We start from the raw sequence: 19310 nt of genomic DNA, 5'->3' as shown, positions 1-19310 counted from the left end.
AGAGAAAGAGAGAGAGAGAGAAAGACAAAGGGCAATATCAGAATTCTGACGGACATTTTTCACAGCAACATTCGACAACAATTGGCGTTAAATGACACTGATGCGCAAAACCCAGATAACAGATAACAACTGATTTTATTTAATGATATACCATTTCCATCACACAAAAAAGCATGCGTGAAACTCTGTTCGAATAGCTCTATTCACTGTCTTGTCTTAAGTAGTGATCTGAAACTATCATTACGGTGACCATTATCAATGTGTAAACCTTCTTCTGTATCTCACCATAATATTCCCTGATGATAGACCATTTAACAATTGATTCACAATGAAGTTGCACATGAAGGTGAAGAAAAAATACATGTTCGAACACAGATATATCATTGTTTGCTGTTACTGCTTGTTTTGTGAGCCAGCGCCTGTAGATATTGGAAGATGCAAGGTTACAGTATGTTCCTATATGTGCTACATTTGATCCAGCAGCAACAAGAGCGGGACTCATTGCAGCGTTTTGATGGGTCACCCAGATCAGTTCAAGGGTCAGTGAAGATCTGTGCAAGGGAGGCAGAGGCGTAGCGGTATTGTCACTGGACTAGCAATCCAGAAACCCAGGGTAATGCTCTGGGGACGTGGGTTGGAATGCCACCAGAGCACATGGTGGAAAATGAATTGAATAATAATCTGAAATTAAAATACTAATAACGACCATGAAACAATTGTTGATTGTTGCAAAAACCCCACCTGGTTCACTATTGTTCTTCAGGGAAGGAAATCTATCATCCTTACGTGGGTCTACATATGACTCCAGACCCACTGAAATGTGGTTGACTCTTAAATTCCCTCTGGGATGGGCAACAAATGCTGACCCAGCCAGCGACACCTACATCCCACGAACGAATCCAGAAAATCTGCAACAGGATAATAGGTTCCATGCACATAAACTGCTGCTGTAAATCACGAGAAGCTGAGTTGACAGGCTCAAAACTAGGAAGGCAGAACCACAGGCAAGTGGACTTAATATGTTAGAGCACGCGCCGAACCTCCACATCTTTGGATTCTAAGTCGGAATATAAGTTGTGAGTAGGATATACAGAGGAACAGGAGGCGATAGATAGGTTAAGTGACTGTCGTTACGACCAGAGAATATAATGGTAATTGGGAAATTGTCAAATATTTGAGGAACAAATTAAAAATAAGCATATTATCGAAAGTGTGAGAGATTTCTCACAACAGAGATTTCTGTTTTTCTTCGAGTATGAAATGCAAACTGTTAGTATGCAGTTACAGTGAGTAATCGGAAAAAAACGAATATAATGTTATCATGTGGGTAATTGAATAGAAAAGTAGCGAGGCGAAGCATCAGTTTTACAGAGCATTTGTGAGATCAATTGCGCACAATCCTTTGTATAAGGACGGGAGTTATCCTTCCCTAGAATTGGTTCATGGTCATAACTGGACTTTTAATTTCATATTTTTATTCAATTCAAATTTCACCACCTGTCATGGTGGGATTCGAACCTGGGACCGCAGATCACATTCCTGGTTTCCTAGCCCAGTGACAATACGACTACGCCACCCCCGCTCCTTGCTGAAGGAAGGATGTAAGTTCTATAGAAGCAATGTTTGCCAGAGACTACCATGAATACCACCGGTCATTTTATGATGAAAGTTTATATACGCTAATGTTATATGCACTGGAGATTAAAAGCATAAGAAACAAGTTAATTGAAACACATATAATCCTGAGGTGGCTTGACATGGTCGATGTGGAAAGGATATTTACTCTTCTGGGACAATCGGGAACGAAGGTCACTGTTCAGATATAAGAGGTCGCCAATTTCAGGTAGAGGTGAGGGGGATTGTTTTGTCTCTCAGAAAATCGTGAGTCTTTGGTACTCACTGCCTCAAAAGCCGATAGAAACGTAGTCTTTGAATGTCTTTGATACAAAGATAGATAGATTCTTGAGAAGCAAGGAGTAATACGTTTATTGGATTAGGCAGGAATGTGGGGGTGAGGAAAGAGTCAGATCGACCATGATCTCATTTAATGGCCGAGCAGGTGGTCGATGTTGAGGGACCTCCGCCAGTTCCCAGGATGCATAGCTCGGGAGAAGACCTGGAGAGCTGAAAAGGCAGCAGATGTGTGGTGGCTTCCTGATGCGCGTCGAGAAGCCAACGGTTACCCTTTGGAAACATGGCGATCTTCTATATCTGGCTGAGAGTTGGTGCTGGAGTTTAGCCTCAGGAATCCAGGGGAACGTTGTCGCAAGAAGTGCGATTGAAAACCTGTCAGGTGAGAAGTCGTGGAAGCAGTCCGAGGGATTTACACAGTAACTTCATTGCAGTGTTAATGCGAGCCTACTTGTGCCAATAATAAAGATTACTATCATTAGAAGGAGCGATTTTTAAAGGCAATTCAGAGGTTCGATATTTGGAAGAGAATGCTCGATTTCCCTCTTGAGGGGAGATAGTGTGAACCAGTATTGTGAACCAGTATTGTGTAACACATAATTAATAAGGCCGCCTGGCTGTGTTGTGCAGGGTTCTGTGGAATCTATGTTCGTCGCACCGACCATGCATTGTGCAATTTTATGTGTTCGACTGCAGATTACCTGTTAATTCAAATGTGCCATGTGTTGATTCTGAATGTTTTTGATTAAGATAGGTATTGCAAATAACCACACTTCTTTGACTTTGTGGAGTGATGCTTAATTTGTTTGTGCAAAGACTGTGGGTTTTTATGGCTTGGGGTGTACATGGGATAAGAAACTTTGCAAACTTTAAACCGAATCATACCAAAACCCTGGTGGTCTGATCTAGGATCATAACAGAACATATTTATAGAATACAGCGGTGTTAAGTATTAGGTATGTATTGATAAGAGAGATTAACTTAGCATGTTGATACCGTTTGAAAGTTTAATTATAGAACAAATTGCATCTTAAGGAAACTAAAAGAGGAAGTAGAACAACATTTGGATTATAACCGACTGAAATACATTTCCACTTTCCCATCTCCGTAGACATTACAGGCCACATCTGGATTGAAGACGACGGGGATGATAATGGTAATATCGGGACAACCGCTTCCACATTCATCACCCTGTTTGTCTTCAGCATATGCTATAGCACAGCAGTCACTCTGGTGAAGGTGAGAAGGTTCAATCCATTCACTCTACCATCTGTCCACATTTCTACAAGTTTCATTTAAAAAGAAATTAGATAACTGCAACGGATCATTAAATATCTGCTTCGTTCTATTATTTTTCATACAGATGGAGTGATCAGTTGACGTTCGGCCGCCGTTCATTTTCCTCAGTGTTTATAGGCACCTCTGGATTACAATAATAAACATATTCTCTTGATCACTCTTAAAGAAAGCGGTTTTTATTTTATGATGCCAGGTTTTTTTGTGAAGAGAGAAACATCCTGCTGAAGTTTTCCATTTTGCACATCCAGAATATTCGGAATCATACCTGTGTTTTCAGCAATATTCAAGTCCGGTGTGACCAAGCGACTGTTTGGATTCGTAATCTGTAGTTGAAAAGAATCATGAATTGGACCTCTTGCGTGATTTTGTTTTGTTGTTCATTTTTACGGCATGTCGGTTTTGCTGGCAAGGCCACCATTTGTTGCCCAACCATAATTGCCCTTGAGAAGGTGGTGGTGAACCATCTTCTTGATCCGTTAACAGTCCATGGGGTGCAGATTCACCCACTTTGGTATTGGGGAGGGAGTTATCGTTATACCGTTAACGTAACTTAGATTTTCACTTTAGTTTCAGTTAATGTGCTAATAAATAGCTGTTCTCACTCCTGTGCTCAGATGTTTCTTCTTTTTATGTCGCAGTTATATGTGCTCCCTGGTATGTTACAGGTGTAGATAGTGCTGGCCGCTCAGAGCCCATGTGTTCATTTCTCAATTACTTTCTAAGCTGTTGTATCCTCTTTGTGAAAGTTTGAAACAGACGTTCTCCCGAACATACTCTGTATGAATTTGGCAATAAAGTGTTACATTAATTAACTTCAAATTCTTTGTATTTCTTTTCCTACGGTTCCTCCCCAGCTCTCTAGTTTCCCTAGTAAAGCGCCCCCCCCCCCCGCCTCCCTCCCTCGCGCACACACACACTGCTGGATCATGGCGGCCCATCACTTTCACATGATTTTATCAGAAAATGCAGAGGCAGAATGACCACACAGCCAGAAGAACCTCTCTGAACTCTCTCATATGATTATTCGTCAAATTCACATGGCAGGTTCTTGTAAAGAGCAACACTCTGATCCATTGCAGCACTATACAGAACGGAAATTGGAAAATTGAAACTGCCTGTCCACTGTCGCAGTCAAACGCTTACGGTGCAGGCACAGCATCGGTTTAAATACAGAGTTACGCGGCTGTAGACTGTGCCAGCATACATTCCCAAGGCACTTTCAAGTTACCCGGAGTTCCAATTTACCCATTTGGGTTGTTGGACACCCTCGGATCTAATATCAGCAGGGTTTTAAGAACATAAGAACTAGGAGCAGGAGTAGGCCATCTGGCCCCTCGAGCCTGCTCCACCATTCAATGAGATCATGGCTGATCTTTTGTGGACTCAGCTCCACTTTCCGGCCCGAACACCATAACCCTTAATCCCTTTATTCTTCAAAAAACTATCTATCTTTATCTTAAAAACATTTAATGAAGGAGCCTCTACTGCTTCACTGGGCAAGGAATGTTGTCATTTATCTCAAGAGGCTTGGAATATAAAGGCAGGGATGTACTTCTGAAGCTTTATAAAGCATTAGTTAGGCCCCATTTAGAATACTGTGAGCAATTTTGGGCCCCACACCTCAGGAAGGACATACTGGCACTGGAGCGGGTGCAGCGGAGATTCACACAGATGATCCCAGGAATGGTAGGTCTAACATACGATGAACGTCTGAGGATCCTGGGATTATATTCATTGGAGTTTAAGAGGTTGAGGGGAGATCTAATAGAAACTTACAAGATAATGAATGGCTTAGATAGGGTGGATGTAGGGAAGTTGTTTCCATTAGCAGGGGAGACTAGGACCCGGGGGCACAGCCTTAGAATAAAAGGGAGTCACTTTAGAACAGAGATGAGGAGAAATTTCTTCAGCCAGAGAGTGGTGGGTCTGTGGAATTCATTTCCACAGAGGGCGGTGGAGGCCGGGACGTTGAGTGTCTTTAAGACAGAAGTTGATAAATTCTTGATTTCTCAAGGAATTAAGGGCTATGGAGAGAGAGCAGGTAAATGGAGTTGAAATCAGCCATGATTGAATGGTGGAGTGGACTCGATGGGCCGAATGGCCTTACTTCCGCTCCTATGTCTTATGGTCTTCAGTCAATTTACTTGACTTTCAGCCAGAATATTAGCCCCTATAAATGGGCTGGAGTTTGTTATCAGCAGAAAGAGACCCAAATGAATATGGTTCAGTCCTGAATGTGAGGAACAGCAAAATCCAATCACTGTGGTTACTTGTGGCCTCGTTGGTGTCTCAGCAGGTTGGGTGAAGTAGTGAATCCCTTCCCACACTCTGAGCAGGTGAATGGTCTCTCCCCAGTGTGAACTCGCTGGTGTGTGGACAGAGCGGATGACTGAGTGAATCCCTTCCCACACTCGGCGCAGGTGAATGGCCTCTCCTCAGTGTGAATTCGCTGATGTACAGTGAGGTGATATGATCGTCTGAACCCAGTCCCGCAGTGTGAGCACCTGAACGGTCTCTCGTCAGTGTGAACACGTTGATGGCTCATCAGATCCCCAGAACTTTTATAGCACGTCCCGCAGTCTGGACATTTAAACGGTCTCTCATCAGTGTGAACTTTCTGGTGTCTCAGCAAGTGGGCTAAAATAGCAAATCCCTTCCCACACTCTGAGCAGGTGAACGGCCTCTTCCCAGTGTGAATTCGCTGGTGATTCTGCAGGTTGGATGAATCACTGAATCCCTTCTCACACTCTGAGCAGGTGAATGGTCTCTCCCCAGTGTGAATTTGCTGGTGTCTGGACAGAGCGGATGACTGAGTGAATCCCTTCCCACACTTGGGGCAGGTGAATGGTCTCTCCCCAGTGTGAATTTGCTGGTGTCTGGACAGAGCGGATGACCGAGTGAATCCCTTCCCACACTTGGAGCAGGTGAATGGTCTCTCCCCAGTGTGACTGCGTCGATGAGTTTCCAGCTGGGATGGGTAAGTGAATCCTTTCCCACAGTCCGCACATTTCCACGGTTTCTCCTCTGTGTGACTGCATTTGTGGCTTGTGAGGTCTGATGATCGACTGAATCCCCGTCCACACACACAACACGTGTACGGTTTCCCCGCACTGTGAACGATGCTTTTTCCTTCCATGTTCAAAGTATGATGATATTCAGGATATGATAAATTGAGGATTCTGTCAGATCCTGATGTGATGCTTGGTTTGAGTTTCCGGACTTTGAAGCCTCCCCTTCGAACACCCTGTGAAACTGACTTAAAACAGAAAATAGGGAGTGAGAGAACCCACAAAAACACAAAGGCAGGTTGTGAAATTGAGCTGAATGAATCTGGTCATTTGTGGGGCCGGCACTGGGAAAAAGTGACCATGAAAACTGCTGGATTGTCATAAAAACCTAACTGGCCTCTTTGGGAGGAGAGAGAAAGAGGTGAAGAGGGATTTTGTATATCTACAAGTCATACTAAAGAGAATAGTTGACAACGCAAATTCGACCTTGAGCTTCATAAACAGTAATATTGACATCAAAACTATGCTTCTGGTGGCATGGTGATTAGCACTGCTGCCTCTCAGCGCCAGGGACCCGGGTTCAATTCCGGCCTTGGTGACTGTCTGTGTGGGGTCTGCACTTCCTCCCAGTGTCTGCGTGGGTTTCCACCCGGTGCTCAGGTTTCCTCTAACAGTCCAATGAAGGGAAAGTTAGGTGGATTGGCCTTGATAAATTGCTCCTTAGTGTCCAGGGATGTGCAGGTTAGGTGGGGCTATGGGGTTACAGGGACAGGGTAGGAGTGTGGGCCGAGGCAGGGTGCCCTTTCAGAGAATCAGTGCAGACTCGATGGGCTGAGTGGCCTCCTGCACTGTAGGAATTCTATGATTCCAATTCTATTCGATGAATCTTTCTAAAGCTCTGGTCATCACTTTTCAGCAAGGATCTGAAGGTTCTTGGAGAAGGTGCAGAGGAGATTTACCAGAATGGTTCCAGCAAAGGAAGTTGAGGGGAGATTTGATTCAGGAACTCAAGATTATGCCAGATTTCTATCAGGTGTACAAAGAAACTCTGTTTCCATTCACTGATCGTCCAAGAACTAGGGACAAAGATGTAAAGTTTTGGGTAAAACCTGGATTGATCCATATAAGATCCTGAGGGGTTTTGACAGGGTGGATGTGGAGAGGATGTTTCCTCTTGTGGGGGAATCGAGAACGAGGGCACCACTGTTGCAAAATAAGGGGTCACCCATTTCAGATGGAGATGAGGATTTTGTATTCCCTTGAGAGTTGTAAGACTTTGGAACTCGTGTCCTTAAAAGGCAGCGGAAGCAGAGACCTTGAATATTTTTAAGGCAGAGCTGGATAGATTCTTGATGAGCAAGGGGGTGAAAGGTCATCAGGGGTAGACAGGAATGTGGAGTTAACGTTAGAATGAGATCAGCTGCAATCTTAATCAATGCTGAGCAGGCTCGAGGGGCCGAGTGGCCTGTTCTTAGATTGTATGTCAAAGGTACGGGAGATATGAGGTGATATGAGATTTATGTTTTTACACAGCGAGTGGCAATGACCTGAAACTTGCTGCCTATGAGGGAGTTTGAAAATAGACACAATGAACGATTTGATTTCAAAAGGAAATTGGATAGACATCTGAGGGAAATAAACCTGCGAGGATACAGGGATAGAGCAGGAGAATGCCACTGACTGGATTGCTCCAGAGAGCTAGCATGGACTCAATGGGCCGAATGCCCTTCTCTGTGCCATCATGTCTCTGACTCCTTTGTGTAATCTAGTTTTGTAATTTAACCCCAGGGGGTTCAGATATCACTCAGGTAAATCTGTGCTACACTCCCTCCGAGGCCATTCTACTTCCTCAGGTTTATTGCCCAGAACTGAACACAGTTCTCCAGGTTTGGTCAAACCAGGGTTTGTGAATCTCGGGGCTTTTCCAGTCACACTGAGACCTGAAATCTTCCCTCACAGACAGAACAATCAAACCTTTTACCTTCCACACCCAGATGCTGCTGAAATTCAGTTTCTAATGAATCAAGTGACTCTGTCAGATCGCGATGTGACGTTTGGTTTGCATTTCCTGTCTGTTAAACCTCCACTTCCAGTATCCTGTAAATTTACAGAAACCTCACTGTCGGTTTAGGATAGAAATTCACAACATTCTCTCCTCGCCAACTTTGATTAAACGTATTCCTGGAGGTTTGATCACATGATCTGCCCCCATCCTCCAGCCATTAATCGGTCAACACATCCATCCTTGTGACACACTGCCTTCCTCGGCCAATTGGGAAGCAAAATGACTCATTACCTAACAGGACAGTTACTGTCCTAACGATTTTCCAGACACCCAGGTATGAATCTCACGAACGCAGGGAGTGGAGTTGGTGCAAACTCAGGCTGGAGCAGCTTCGGAACAGTAAATATAAATAACTTACCTCAGGGATTCACGGCCTATTCGGCAGGGAGCGGATTTGGCCCGAATCCGGGGAGGAGGAGCTTTGAACAGCAAATATAAATAACTTACCTCAGAGTAAAGCTGATTGGCTTGTTGGGAATCTGTTCTAAATTTGAGAAACTGGAGTAATTAACTAAGTCGGGAGTAACTCGGAGATCAGTAACTAGGAGATTGCTGTTTATATCTATAATCAACGATTTGGATGAGAATGTACAAGACATTCATAGAATTTACAGTGCAGAAGGAGGCCATTTGGCCCATCGAGTCTGCACCAGCTCTTGGAAAGAGCACCCTACCCAAGGTCAACACCTCCACCCTATCCCCATAACCCAGTAACCCCACCCAACACTAAGGGCAATTTTGGGCACTAAGGGCAATTTATCATGGCCAATCCACCTAACCTGCACATCTTTGGACTGTGGGAGGAAACCCACGCACACACGGGGAGGATGTGCAGACTACGCACAGACAGTGACCCAAGCCGGAATCGAACCTGGGACCCTGGAGCTGTGAAGCAATTGTGCTGTCCACAATGCTACCGTGCTGTTGGGGCTTGGGTCACTGTCTGTGCGGAGTCTGCACATCCTCCCCGTGTGTGCGTGGGTTTCCTCCGGGTGCTCCGGTTTCCTCCCACAGTCCAAAGATGTGCAGGTTAGGTGGATTGGCCATGATAAATTGCCCTTAGTGTCCAAAATTGCCCGTCGTGATGGGTGGGATTACTGGGTTATGGGGATAGGGTGGGGGTGTTGACCTTGGGCGGGGTGCTCTTTCCAAGAGCTGGTGCAGACTCGATGGGCCGAATGGCCTCCTTCTGCATGGTAAATTCTATGACATCTATGATATGATCAGTAAGTTTGCAGATGACACTAAAATAGGTGGTATTGTCGGCAGTGAGGAAGGTTATCAAAAATTGCAGCAGGCTCTTGATCAGCTGGGAAAGTGGGCCGAGAAATGGCAAATGGAATTCAATACAGATAAGTGTGAGGAATTGCATTTCAGAAATCAAGGTAGGACTTTCACAGTGAATGGTAAGGCCTGAGGGTGTATCATGGAACAGAAGGATCTTGGAGTTCAGGTGCACGGTTCTCTAAAGGTGGAGTCACAGGTAGATAGGGCAGCACGGTAGCATAGTGGATCACAGTTGCTTCACAGCTCCAGGGTCCCCAGTTCGATTCCCAGCTGGGTCACTGTCTGTGCAGAGTATGCACGTTCTCCCCGTGTCTGCGTGTGTTCTCTAGTTTCCTCCCACAGTCTAAAGATGTGCAGGTTCGGTGGACTGGCCTTGCTAAATTGCCCTTAGTGTCCAAAAAAAAGGTTAAGTGGGAGTTACTGGGTTACGGGGATAGGGTAGATAAGTGGGCTTGAGTAGGGTGCTTTTTGTAAGGGCCGGTGCAGACTCGATGGGCCGAATAGCCTCCTTTTGCACTATAAATTCTCTGAAGAAGGCTTTTGGCGTGCTGACCTTCATCAGTCAGGGCACTGAGTATACAAGTTGGGAAGTTATGTTGCAGTTGTACAGGACGTGGGTGAGGTCGCACCTGGAGTATTGTGTTCAGTTTTGGTCGCCTTGCTGTGGGAAAGATGTTATTAAACTGGAGAGAGTGAAGAAGAGATTTACAAGGATATTGCCAGGACTCAAGAGACTGAGTGAAAGGGAGAGATTCGACAGGCCAGGACCTTTATCTTTGGAGCGTAGGAGACTGAGGGGTGGTCTTATCGAGATGTATAAGATCATGAGAGGCATGGACAGGGTGAATACACTCAGTCTTTTTCTCAGGGTTGGGAATCAAGAACTAGAGGGCTTTGGTTTAAGTTCAGAGGGGAAAGAATTAATGGGAACCTAAGGAGCAATGGTTTTACACAGAGGATAGTACGGAATGAGCTGCCGGAGGAAGTAGTTGAGGCAGGGACATTGACAACATTGAAAAGGCATTTGGACAGATACATGGATAGGCAAGGTTCAGAGGGATGTGGGCCAAATACAGGCAAATGGGATTGGCTTAGATGAGCTTTTTGATTGGCATGGACCAGTTTGGGCTGAAGGGCCAGTCTCCGTGCTGTAGATTCTATGAACTCCAAATCTCTTTGGACATCCACTATACTTAACCTCTTTCCATTTAGAAAGTACTCAGTTCTAACCTTTTTTGGTTCCAAACAGATAACCTCACACTTGTTTACATTGCCACAATCTTGCCCATTCACCTTGTCTGTCAATATCTTCTTGCAATTTAATGCAAGAGTTAAGTGGGAGTTACTCTATGATGCCACCGAACTTTGTATCATCAGCAACACAGAGGGGCTGGTTTGGCACACTGGGCAGGCCAGCAGCACGGTTCAATTCCGTTACCAGCCTCCCCGAACAAGCGCCAGAATGTGGCGAATAGGGGCCTTTCACAGTAACTTCATTTGAAGCCTACTTGTGACAATAAGCAATTTTCATTTCATTTATTTCACAGTGCAGAAGAGGCCCTTCGGTCCATCGAGTTTGCACTATCACATGATAAACATGACCCACCTACTTAATCCCATTTACCAGCACTTGGCTCATAGCCTTCAATGTTATGACGTGCCAGTCTTCATCCAGGTACTTTTTTAGAGGATGTGAGACAACCGTCTCTACCACCCTCCGAGGCAGTGCATTCCAGACCCTCACCACCCTCTGCGTAAAAACTTTTTCTTCAGTACATGTGTCAATAAATCTAACCCCACTCTCTGTTGTCTGTTGGTTAGCCAATCCTCTATACAAGCTAATATATTATCTCTCAACCCCGTGGGATTTTACCTTATTACCTTTTGTGTGACACCTTATCAAATGAATTCTGGGAGTCCAAATACATCTACAGGACCCCATTATCCACTTGACTTGTTACATCTTCCAAGAACTGCAAGAAATGAGTCAAACACGATTTACCCTTCACAAAACCACGCTGACTCTGATGGATAGCAGTTTGACTTTCCAAATGTCCAGATACTGCTTCCTCAATAATAGATTCTAAGTTTTCCAACAACAGACTTTAAACTAACTAGTTTCCTACGTTCTGCCTTTTTGACCTAATCCAGTGACATTGGAGATTTTCTCAGTGACCCTCAGTCACCATCACTGAAACGAACTTTAAATTCCAGATTTTATTAATTTAATGTCCCCAGAACATTCTCTTGTCTCTCTGGGTGACTAATGCAGTGACATTGTCACTGGGTCAGTGTTTCCCCCCCTGGTCTCCGAGGTTGTTTGTGGAGAAGCCGGAAGTGGTGGACAGTGAGAGTGGAGAATGTTCATTGTTCAGCTCTGGGGCCGCACTCGGGATTTGTAACCCCCCGCCCCCAACACTGACCTCTCACCTGACACCTCATAATCCCCGGACAATGATTGACGGCATCACGACCAATAGGAGAAGAGTGGACGGGTCCGGGAGGGGGCGGAAGTGACTGGTTCTCCAGCCAATCGGAGTGAATCAGGGGCGGGACTGGGCCGAGTGAAGCATGCGCAGTGTGATTAATGGCGACGCAGAAAAATTTCTTTCTCGGATCCACAATCCGTGAAGGTGGGAATGGCGGGACGGAGGGAGATCTGGATCATGCGGGTTGTTAGGCACGCTTCGTAAACATGTTATATAAACTGAACATCTGACAAAATAAACCACCGGTACCTGGGGATCTGAGCGGAGGCTGCAGCTTTGTTAGAGACCAGACTATGCACCCGCCATCTTTATTTGGTACTGGCAGAGGTGCGCATGCGCCTTCGTTATTTGGCTCACTGGCAGTAGTGCGCACGCGCACCCGCACCCACCATCTTTATTGGGGCACGAGCAGCAGAGCGCAGGCTCAGTCGCCATCATTGTTGGGGGCAACATTTTTGTAATGTGTCTTCATGACAGACTTTCACTCTGAGTTACAAATTCTTATTTATGGGGCAGAATATATGCCGAGGGCAGTGACAATAATTCGAATTTATATTGTGACTTGAACAGAATATAACTTTTGAGACTCAGAGAAACGTTACAAAATAACAATTGACACTGAGCCACATGAGGAGATATTAGATTTTAAGGAGAATCTTAATGGAGGAAATTGAGTCAGAGAGTTTTAAGGAGGAAATTCCTGAAATTGAGGCCTTGGCAACTCAGTAATGGTGGAGAGATTAAAATCAGGAATTCACAAGTGGCTGGAATTAAATGAGTGCAGCGATCTCAAAGGGGTGTGTGTGGAGGAGATTACAGTGATCAGGATGATCATTATCATGGAGGAAAAGAATGAGAAATTTAAACTTCTGTGTGCCTTTTAAAAGGAAGCATTTGCAGATCAGTGGGCACAGGGGCTGGTGTGAGTATGCACATGGGTAGCAGAGTTTGGGATGGGATGGAGGGGGTTGTTTAATGTTGCAGTCCGGCTGCGAGTGCGTTGGAATAATTTGGTTAAGTGGTAACAGAAGAATGGATGATGGTTTCTGCAGCAGATGAACAGAGACTAAGGTGGAGTCGAGCTGTGTTCCTGAGGTGGAAATCGGCAATCTTGGTGACAGTGTGGATATGTGGTCAAGAGCTCATCTGGTGGTGAAATATTTCACCATGGTTGTGAACAGTCCGCTTCAGCCTCAGACATTGACAGGGATGGAATTGGTGGCAAGGGACTGGAGTTTGTAGCGGGGTTGAAAGGGAATGGGTTCAGTCTTGTCAATATTTAAATGGAGGAAAGTTCTGCTCATCCAGCACTGGATGTCAGACAAGTTCAACAGTGTGTGTCTTGGAAAGGAACTTGCAGGTGGTGATGTTCACATACATCTGCTGTCCTGCTCCATCCAGGTGGTGGAGGTTAAGGGTTCAGGAGATTCTGTCAAATTGTGATTCAGTTGTTGGTCCATTGCTTGCTGTTACCCTCACTCCTTTCTCACTCTCCCTTTCCATCAATCTTTTTGATTTTCTCTCTCCCCCACTACTCGCTCTCTTTCTCTCACTCTGTTTCTTATATTAAATTCTCTAGCCCAGAGGGTTGTGGATGTTAATAATAATCATTATTGTCACAAGTAAGCTTACATTAACATTGCAATGAAGTTACTGTGACCATCAGTGAATATATATAAGGCTGAGATGGTGAGATTTTTGGTCTCTCAGGAAGTCAAAGGACATAGAGAGCTAACGGGAAAGTGGAATTGAAGACTGAGATCAGCCACAAATGTGTTCAATGGCAGAGCAGGTTTGACGGGCCGAATGGTCTACTTCTGCTCCTATTTCTTGTGTTCTTGCAGAGGCCCAAATCTTGTGTGGGCTCAGGCCGGGTGGCAGGTTCCCTTCCCTGAAGGACATTAACAAACTAGTTCACTTTTCACAAAAGGTTCAACAGTTTTCGTAGTCACTTTCCCAGTGCCGGCCCCACAAGTTACCAGATTGATTCAGCACAATTTCACAACCTGCCTTTGTGTTTTTGTGGGATCTCTCTCTCCCTTTTGTTTGTTTTAACTCAATTTCACAGGGTATCAGCAGGGAAGGATGTGCAATTGGGAAACTCCAACCAAACACCACATCAAAATCTGACTGTTGTATAACTGATCGTAACCTAAGTATCATCAGATTTTGAAAATGGAAGGAAAAAGCACAGTTCACAGTGGGTAGAAACCGTACACGTGTTTTGTGTGTGGACGAAGCTTCAGCCGATCATCTGGTCTGTCAAAACACAAGCGCAGTCACAGCTTGGAGAAACCATGGAAATGTGGGGACTGTGGCAGGGCATTCAATTACCCATCTGACCTGGCAACCCAGCGACACATTCACACTGGGGAGAGGCCTTTCACCTGCCCCGAGTGTGGGCGTGGATTCACTCAGTCATACAGCCTGTTGATGCACCAGTGAGTTCAAACTGGGGAAAGGCCTTTCACTTGTCCAGAGTGTGGGCATGGATTCACTCAGTCATCCCAACTGCTGACACACCAGCCGATTCACAATGATGAGAGACCTTTTAAATGCAGAAAATGCGGGAAGTGCTTTAAAACCTCTCGGGAACTGGTGTCCCATCAACATGTTCACACTGACGAGAAACTATTCAGGTGCACCGACTGTGGGACTTGGTTCAGATGATTATCTCAACTCACTCTACACCAGCGGATTCACACTGGGGAGAGGCCATTCACGTGCTCCCAGTGTGGAAAGGGATTCATTCACTCAGGCAACCTGCTGAGACACCAGCGGGTTCACAAGTAACTGATGTGATTGGATTTTGCTGTTAATCACATCCAGGACTGAACCATGTTCATTGGACTCGGGTTGGACTCATATTTATAAACGCTAACCCAGTTATAAGGGATAATATTCTGGATAAAAGTCAATTATTTAACACAAGTGTGTCGAATCTTTTAACATCCCATCACAAGTTAGTTCTGTTTGAAGGTCTCGCCCGTCTCCTCCATCCTCACCTCAAGTGTGTGGAGTTCATGAAGCTTCTTTCTCACTGAGATTGAGACAATCTGATGAGCTGCCTCTGCTGCTTTCCTCTCTACCAATGGGCCAAATTGTCTCGAAAATTCCACCTGGTCCGAGCTCTGAACTCCTCTTTCTCCAGTTTCTCTCCTACCCTCTATCTTCATCAGAGCTCATCTTGTCTATTAGACCTGCCTCCTGTGCCAGGGTCCTGGGTTTGATTCCCGGCTTGGGTCACTGTCGGTGCGTAGTCTGCACGTTCTCCCCGTGTCTGCTCCCAGGGTGTTCCTGTTTCCTCCCACAAGTCCTGAAAGACGTGTTTGTTAGGTGAATTGGACATTCTGAATTCTCCCTCTGTGTACCCGAACAGGCGCCGGAGTGTGGTGACTAGGGGCTTTTCACAGTAACTTCATTGCAGTGTTAATGTGAGCCTACTTGTGACACTAATAAAGATTGTTTGATTATTACTATTTAACCACATTCTCACAAAACTGCTGACCATTCACCTTCTCCATGTTGTGTGATATTGTTCATAATTCTCTCTCTTCGTCCTGTCGCTCATCTTTAAATGCACCATCATCACCCATCCTAAAACATCATTGCAACTACCACATCAAAACCTCCCTTTCCTCTCCAACTCCTTGTACTCGGTGTCCCCCAAGGATCTACCCTCGGCCCCTCCATTTTCTCATCAACACGCTTCCAGTAGGTGACATCATCCAAAAGCAGCGTGTTAGTTTTCACATGTACACTGACAACACCCAGCTCTCCCTCACCCCCATCCCTCTCCATTCCTCCACTGTCACTCAATTATCAAACTGCTTATCCCATATCCGGTACTGGATGAGCAGAAATTTCCTCCAATTAAAAATTGGGAAGATCAAAGCCATTGTCTTCAGTCACCATTACAAATTCCGTTTCCTCACTCCCGAGTCCATCCCTCTCCCCGGGAACTGTCTGAGGCTGAACCACACTCTGCACAATCTCCGGGTCAGATTTGACCCCAAGGTGAGATTCTTTTAAAAAAAAATAATTTTTATTCATATTTTCACAAAATATCAACAGCAAAATACAAAAATAAAAGAACAAACCCCCCTCCCCAGATACACAAATAATAAATTAACAGCCATCATCAACACAAAAGCAAATATACACGCCCAATCAAGAAAAACGAACCAGCCCCCCCCCTCCAAATCCCCAGCACCCTGAGAATCCTCATCATCTCCGACATTCCCCCCACCGGGTCCGCCACATATAACAAAACATGGCTGAAATACATTGACATCCAATGTCTGATATAATGTGTGTTATGGGAGAGAGAAGTTTAGTCTGAGTTATAAACTCAAGCAGGCGCTTCACTGCAGACAGGTCACCGTGGAAACGCTGATAAGACATTCCTTCACTGCAGACAGGTCACCGTGGAAACGCTGATAAGACATTCCATTCCACAGAATCGACTCATTGGAAACTAATCGGCCGGGGCAGCGTGGAGATGGGAAAATAGGAAGGACCGAGGATAGATCCTGGGGGACACCGAGTACAAGGAGTTGGAGAGGAAAGGGAGGTTTTGATGTGGTAGTCTGCAATGAAGGGGGTTTAATATTGTTTTAGGATGGGTGCATTTAAAGATGAGCGACAGGACCAAGAGACAGAACTATGATACAGATCCTGATACAGCAGGATTTAGATTGTCTGGAGACTTGGGCGGAGAGATGGCAGATGGAGTTTAATCCGGACAAATGTGAGGTAATGCATTTTGGAAGGTCTAATGCAGGTAGGGAATATATAGTGAATGGTAGAATCCTCAAGAGTATTGAAAGTCTAAGAGATCTAGGAGTACAGGTCCACAGGTCATTGAAAGGGGCAACACAGGTGGAGAAGGTAGTCAAGAAGGCATACGGCATGCTTGCCTTCATTGGCCGGGGCATTGAGTATAAGAATTGGCAAGTCATGTTGCAGCTGTATAGAACCTTAGTTAGGCCACACTTGGAGTATAGTGTTCAATTCTGGTTGCCACACTACCAGTAGGATGTGGAGGCTTTAGAGAGGGTGCAGAAGAGATTTACCAGAATGTTGCCTGGTATGGAGGGCATTAGCTATGAGGAGCGATTGAATAAACTCGGTTCTCACTGGAACGAAGGAGGTTGAGGGGAGACCTGATAGAGGTATACAAAATTCTGAGGGGCATAGACAGAGTGGATAGTCAGAGGCTTTTCCCCAGGGTAGAGGGGTCAATTACTAGGGGGCATAGGTTTAAGGTGAGAGGGGCAAGGTTTAGAGTAGATGTACGAGGCAAGTTTTTTACGCAGAGGGTAGTGGGTGCCTGGAACTCGCTACCGGAGGAGGTAGTGGAAGCAGGGACGATAGGGACATTTAAGGGGCATCTTGACAAATATATGAATAGGATGGGAATAGAAGGATACGGACCCAGGAAGTGTAGAAGATTGTAGTTTAGTCGGGCAGCATGGTCGGCACAGGCTTGGAGGGCCAAAGGGCCTGTTCCTGTGCTGTACATTTCTTTGTTCTTTGTTCTTTGTTATGAACAATATCACACAACATGGAGAAGTTGAATGGTCAGCAGTTTTGTGAATGTCCAATTCACCCAACAGCACGTCTTTCGGGACTTGTGGGAGGAAACCAGAGAAAACCCACGCAGACACGAGGAGAATGTGCAGACTCCGCACAGACAGTGACCCGAGCTAGGAATCGAACCTGGGATCCTGGTGCAGGAGGCAGGTCTAATGGACAAGATGAGCTTTGATGAAGATAGAGGGTAGGAGAGAAACTGGAGAAAGAGGAGTTCAGAGCTCAGACCAGGTGGAATGTTCGAGACAGTTTGGCCCATTGGTAGAGAGGAAAGCAGCAGAGGCAGCTGATCAGATTGTCTCAATCTCAGTGAGAAAGAAGCTTCATGAACTCCACACACTTGAGGTGAGGATGGAGGAGACGGGGGAGAGGGAGAGACCTTCAAACAGAACTAACTTGTGATGGGATGTTAAAAGATTCAACACACTTGTGTTAAATAATTGACTTTTATCCAAAATATTATCCCTTATAACTGGATTAGCGTTTATAAATATGAGTCAAACCCGAGTCCAATGAACATGGTTCAGTCCTGGATGTGATTAACAGCAAAATCTAATCACAGCAGTTACTTGTGAACCCGTTGGTGTCTCAGCAGGTTGCCTGAGTGAATGAATCCCTTTCCACACTGGGAGCAGGTGAATGGCCTCTCCCCAGTGTGAATCGGCTGGTGTAGAGTGAGTTGAGATGATCGTCTGAACTCAGTCCCACAGTCGGAGCATCTGAATGGTTTCTCGTCGGTGTGAACACGTTGACACCAGTTCCCTGGAACTTTTAAAGCACATCCCACAGTCGAGGCATTTAAAAGGTCTCTCATTATTGTGAATCTGCTGCTGTGTCAGCAGTTGGGATGAATGAGTGAATTCCTTCCCACACTCAGGGCAGGTGAAAGGCCTTTCCCCAGTGTGAACTCGCTGGTGCATCAACAGGCTGTGTGACTGAGTGAATCCACGCCCACACTCGGGGCAGGTGAAAGGCTTCTCCCCAGTGTGAATGTGTCGATGGGTTGCCAGGTCAGATGGGTAATTGAACGCCTTGCCACAGCCCCCACATTTCCATGGTTCTCCCTGATGTGATTGCGCTTGTGTTTTGACAGACCAGATGATCGGCTGAAGCTTTGTCCACACACAAAACACGTGTACCATTTCTACCCACTGTGAACTGTGCTTTTTCCTTCCATGTTCAAAATCTGATGATATTCAGGTTCCGACCAGTTACACGACTGTCAGATTTTGATGTGGTGCTTGGTTGGAGTTTCCCAATTGCACATCCTTCCCTGCTGATACCCTGTGAAATTGAGTTAAAACAGAAAAAAGGGAGTGAGAGAGATCCAACAAAAACACAAAGGCAGGTTGTGAAATTGAGCTGAATGAATCTGGTAACTTGTGGGGCCGGCACTGGGAAAAAGTGACCATGAAAACTGTTGAACCTTTTGTGAAAAGTGAACCAGTTTGTTAATGGCCTTCAGGGAATGGAACCTGCCGCCCGGCCTGAGCCCACACAAGATTCGGGCCTCTGCAAGAACACAAGAAATAGGAGCAGAAGTAGACCATTCGGCCCGTCAAACCTGCTCTGCCATTGAACACATTTGTGGCTGATCTCAGTCTTCAATTCCACTTTCCCGTTAGCTCTCTATGTCCTTTGGCTTCCTGAGAGACC

General features: G+C 45.5%; 1 protein-coding gene across 8 annotated transcripts in view; it reads right to left on the bottom strand.

Moving 5' to 3' along the window:
- Window positions 1–2904: 2904 nt before the first annotated feature.
- Window positions 2905–19310, bottom strand: part of LOC140418341 (uncharacterized) — a 397355-nt gene continuing 380949 nt past the window's right edge. Inside the window, exons 1-4 of one of the 8 annotated variants that reach the window (XM_072501799.1) lie at window positions 12309–12499; window positions 8200–8315; window positions 5481–6466; window positions 2905–3533 (exon numbers count right to left, since the gene is read on the bottom strand). In XM_072501799.1, the coding sequence (XP_072357900.1) occupies window positions 3494–3533; window positions 5481–6346 (906 nt within the window). In that variant the 5' untranslated portion in view covers window positions 6347–6466; window positions 8200–8315; window positions 12309–12499 and the 3' untranslated portion in view covers window positions 2905–3493. Of the gene's footprint in view, window positions 3986–5480; window positions 6467–8199; window positions 8316–12308; window positions 12505–19310 lie in introns of those variants that run through there. The other 7 variants (XR_011944951.1, XM_072501800.1, XM_072501801.1 and 4 more) reach the window with 7 other exon arrangements.

Source organism: Scyliorhinus torazame, chromosome 5 (genome assembly GCF_047496885.1).
Source record: "Scyliorhinus torazame isolate Kashiwa2021f chromosome 5, sScyTor2.1, whole genome shotgun sequence".
Classification (NCBI taxonomy): Eukaryota; Metazoa; Chordata; class Chondrichthyes; order Carcharhiniformes; family Scyliorhinidae; genus Scyliorhinus; species Scyliorhinus torazame.
The sequence above is the reverse complement of the archived record's forward strand: the minus strand, read 5'-3'. Positions and strand labels throughout refer to the sequence as shown.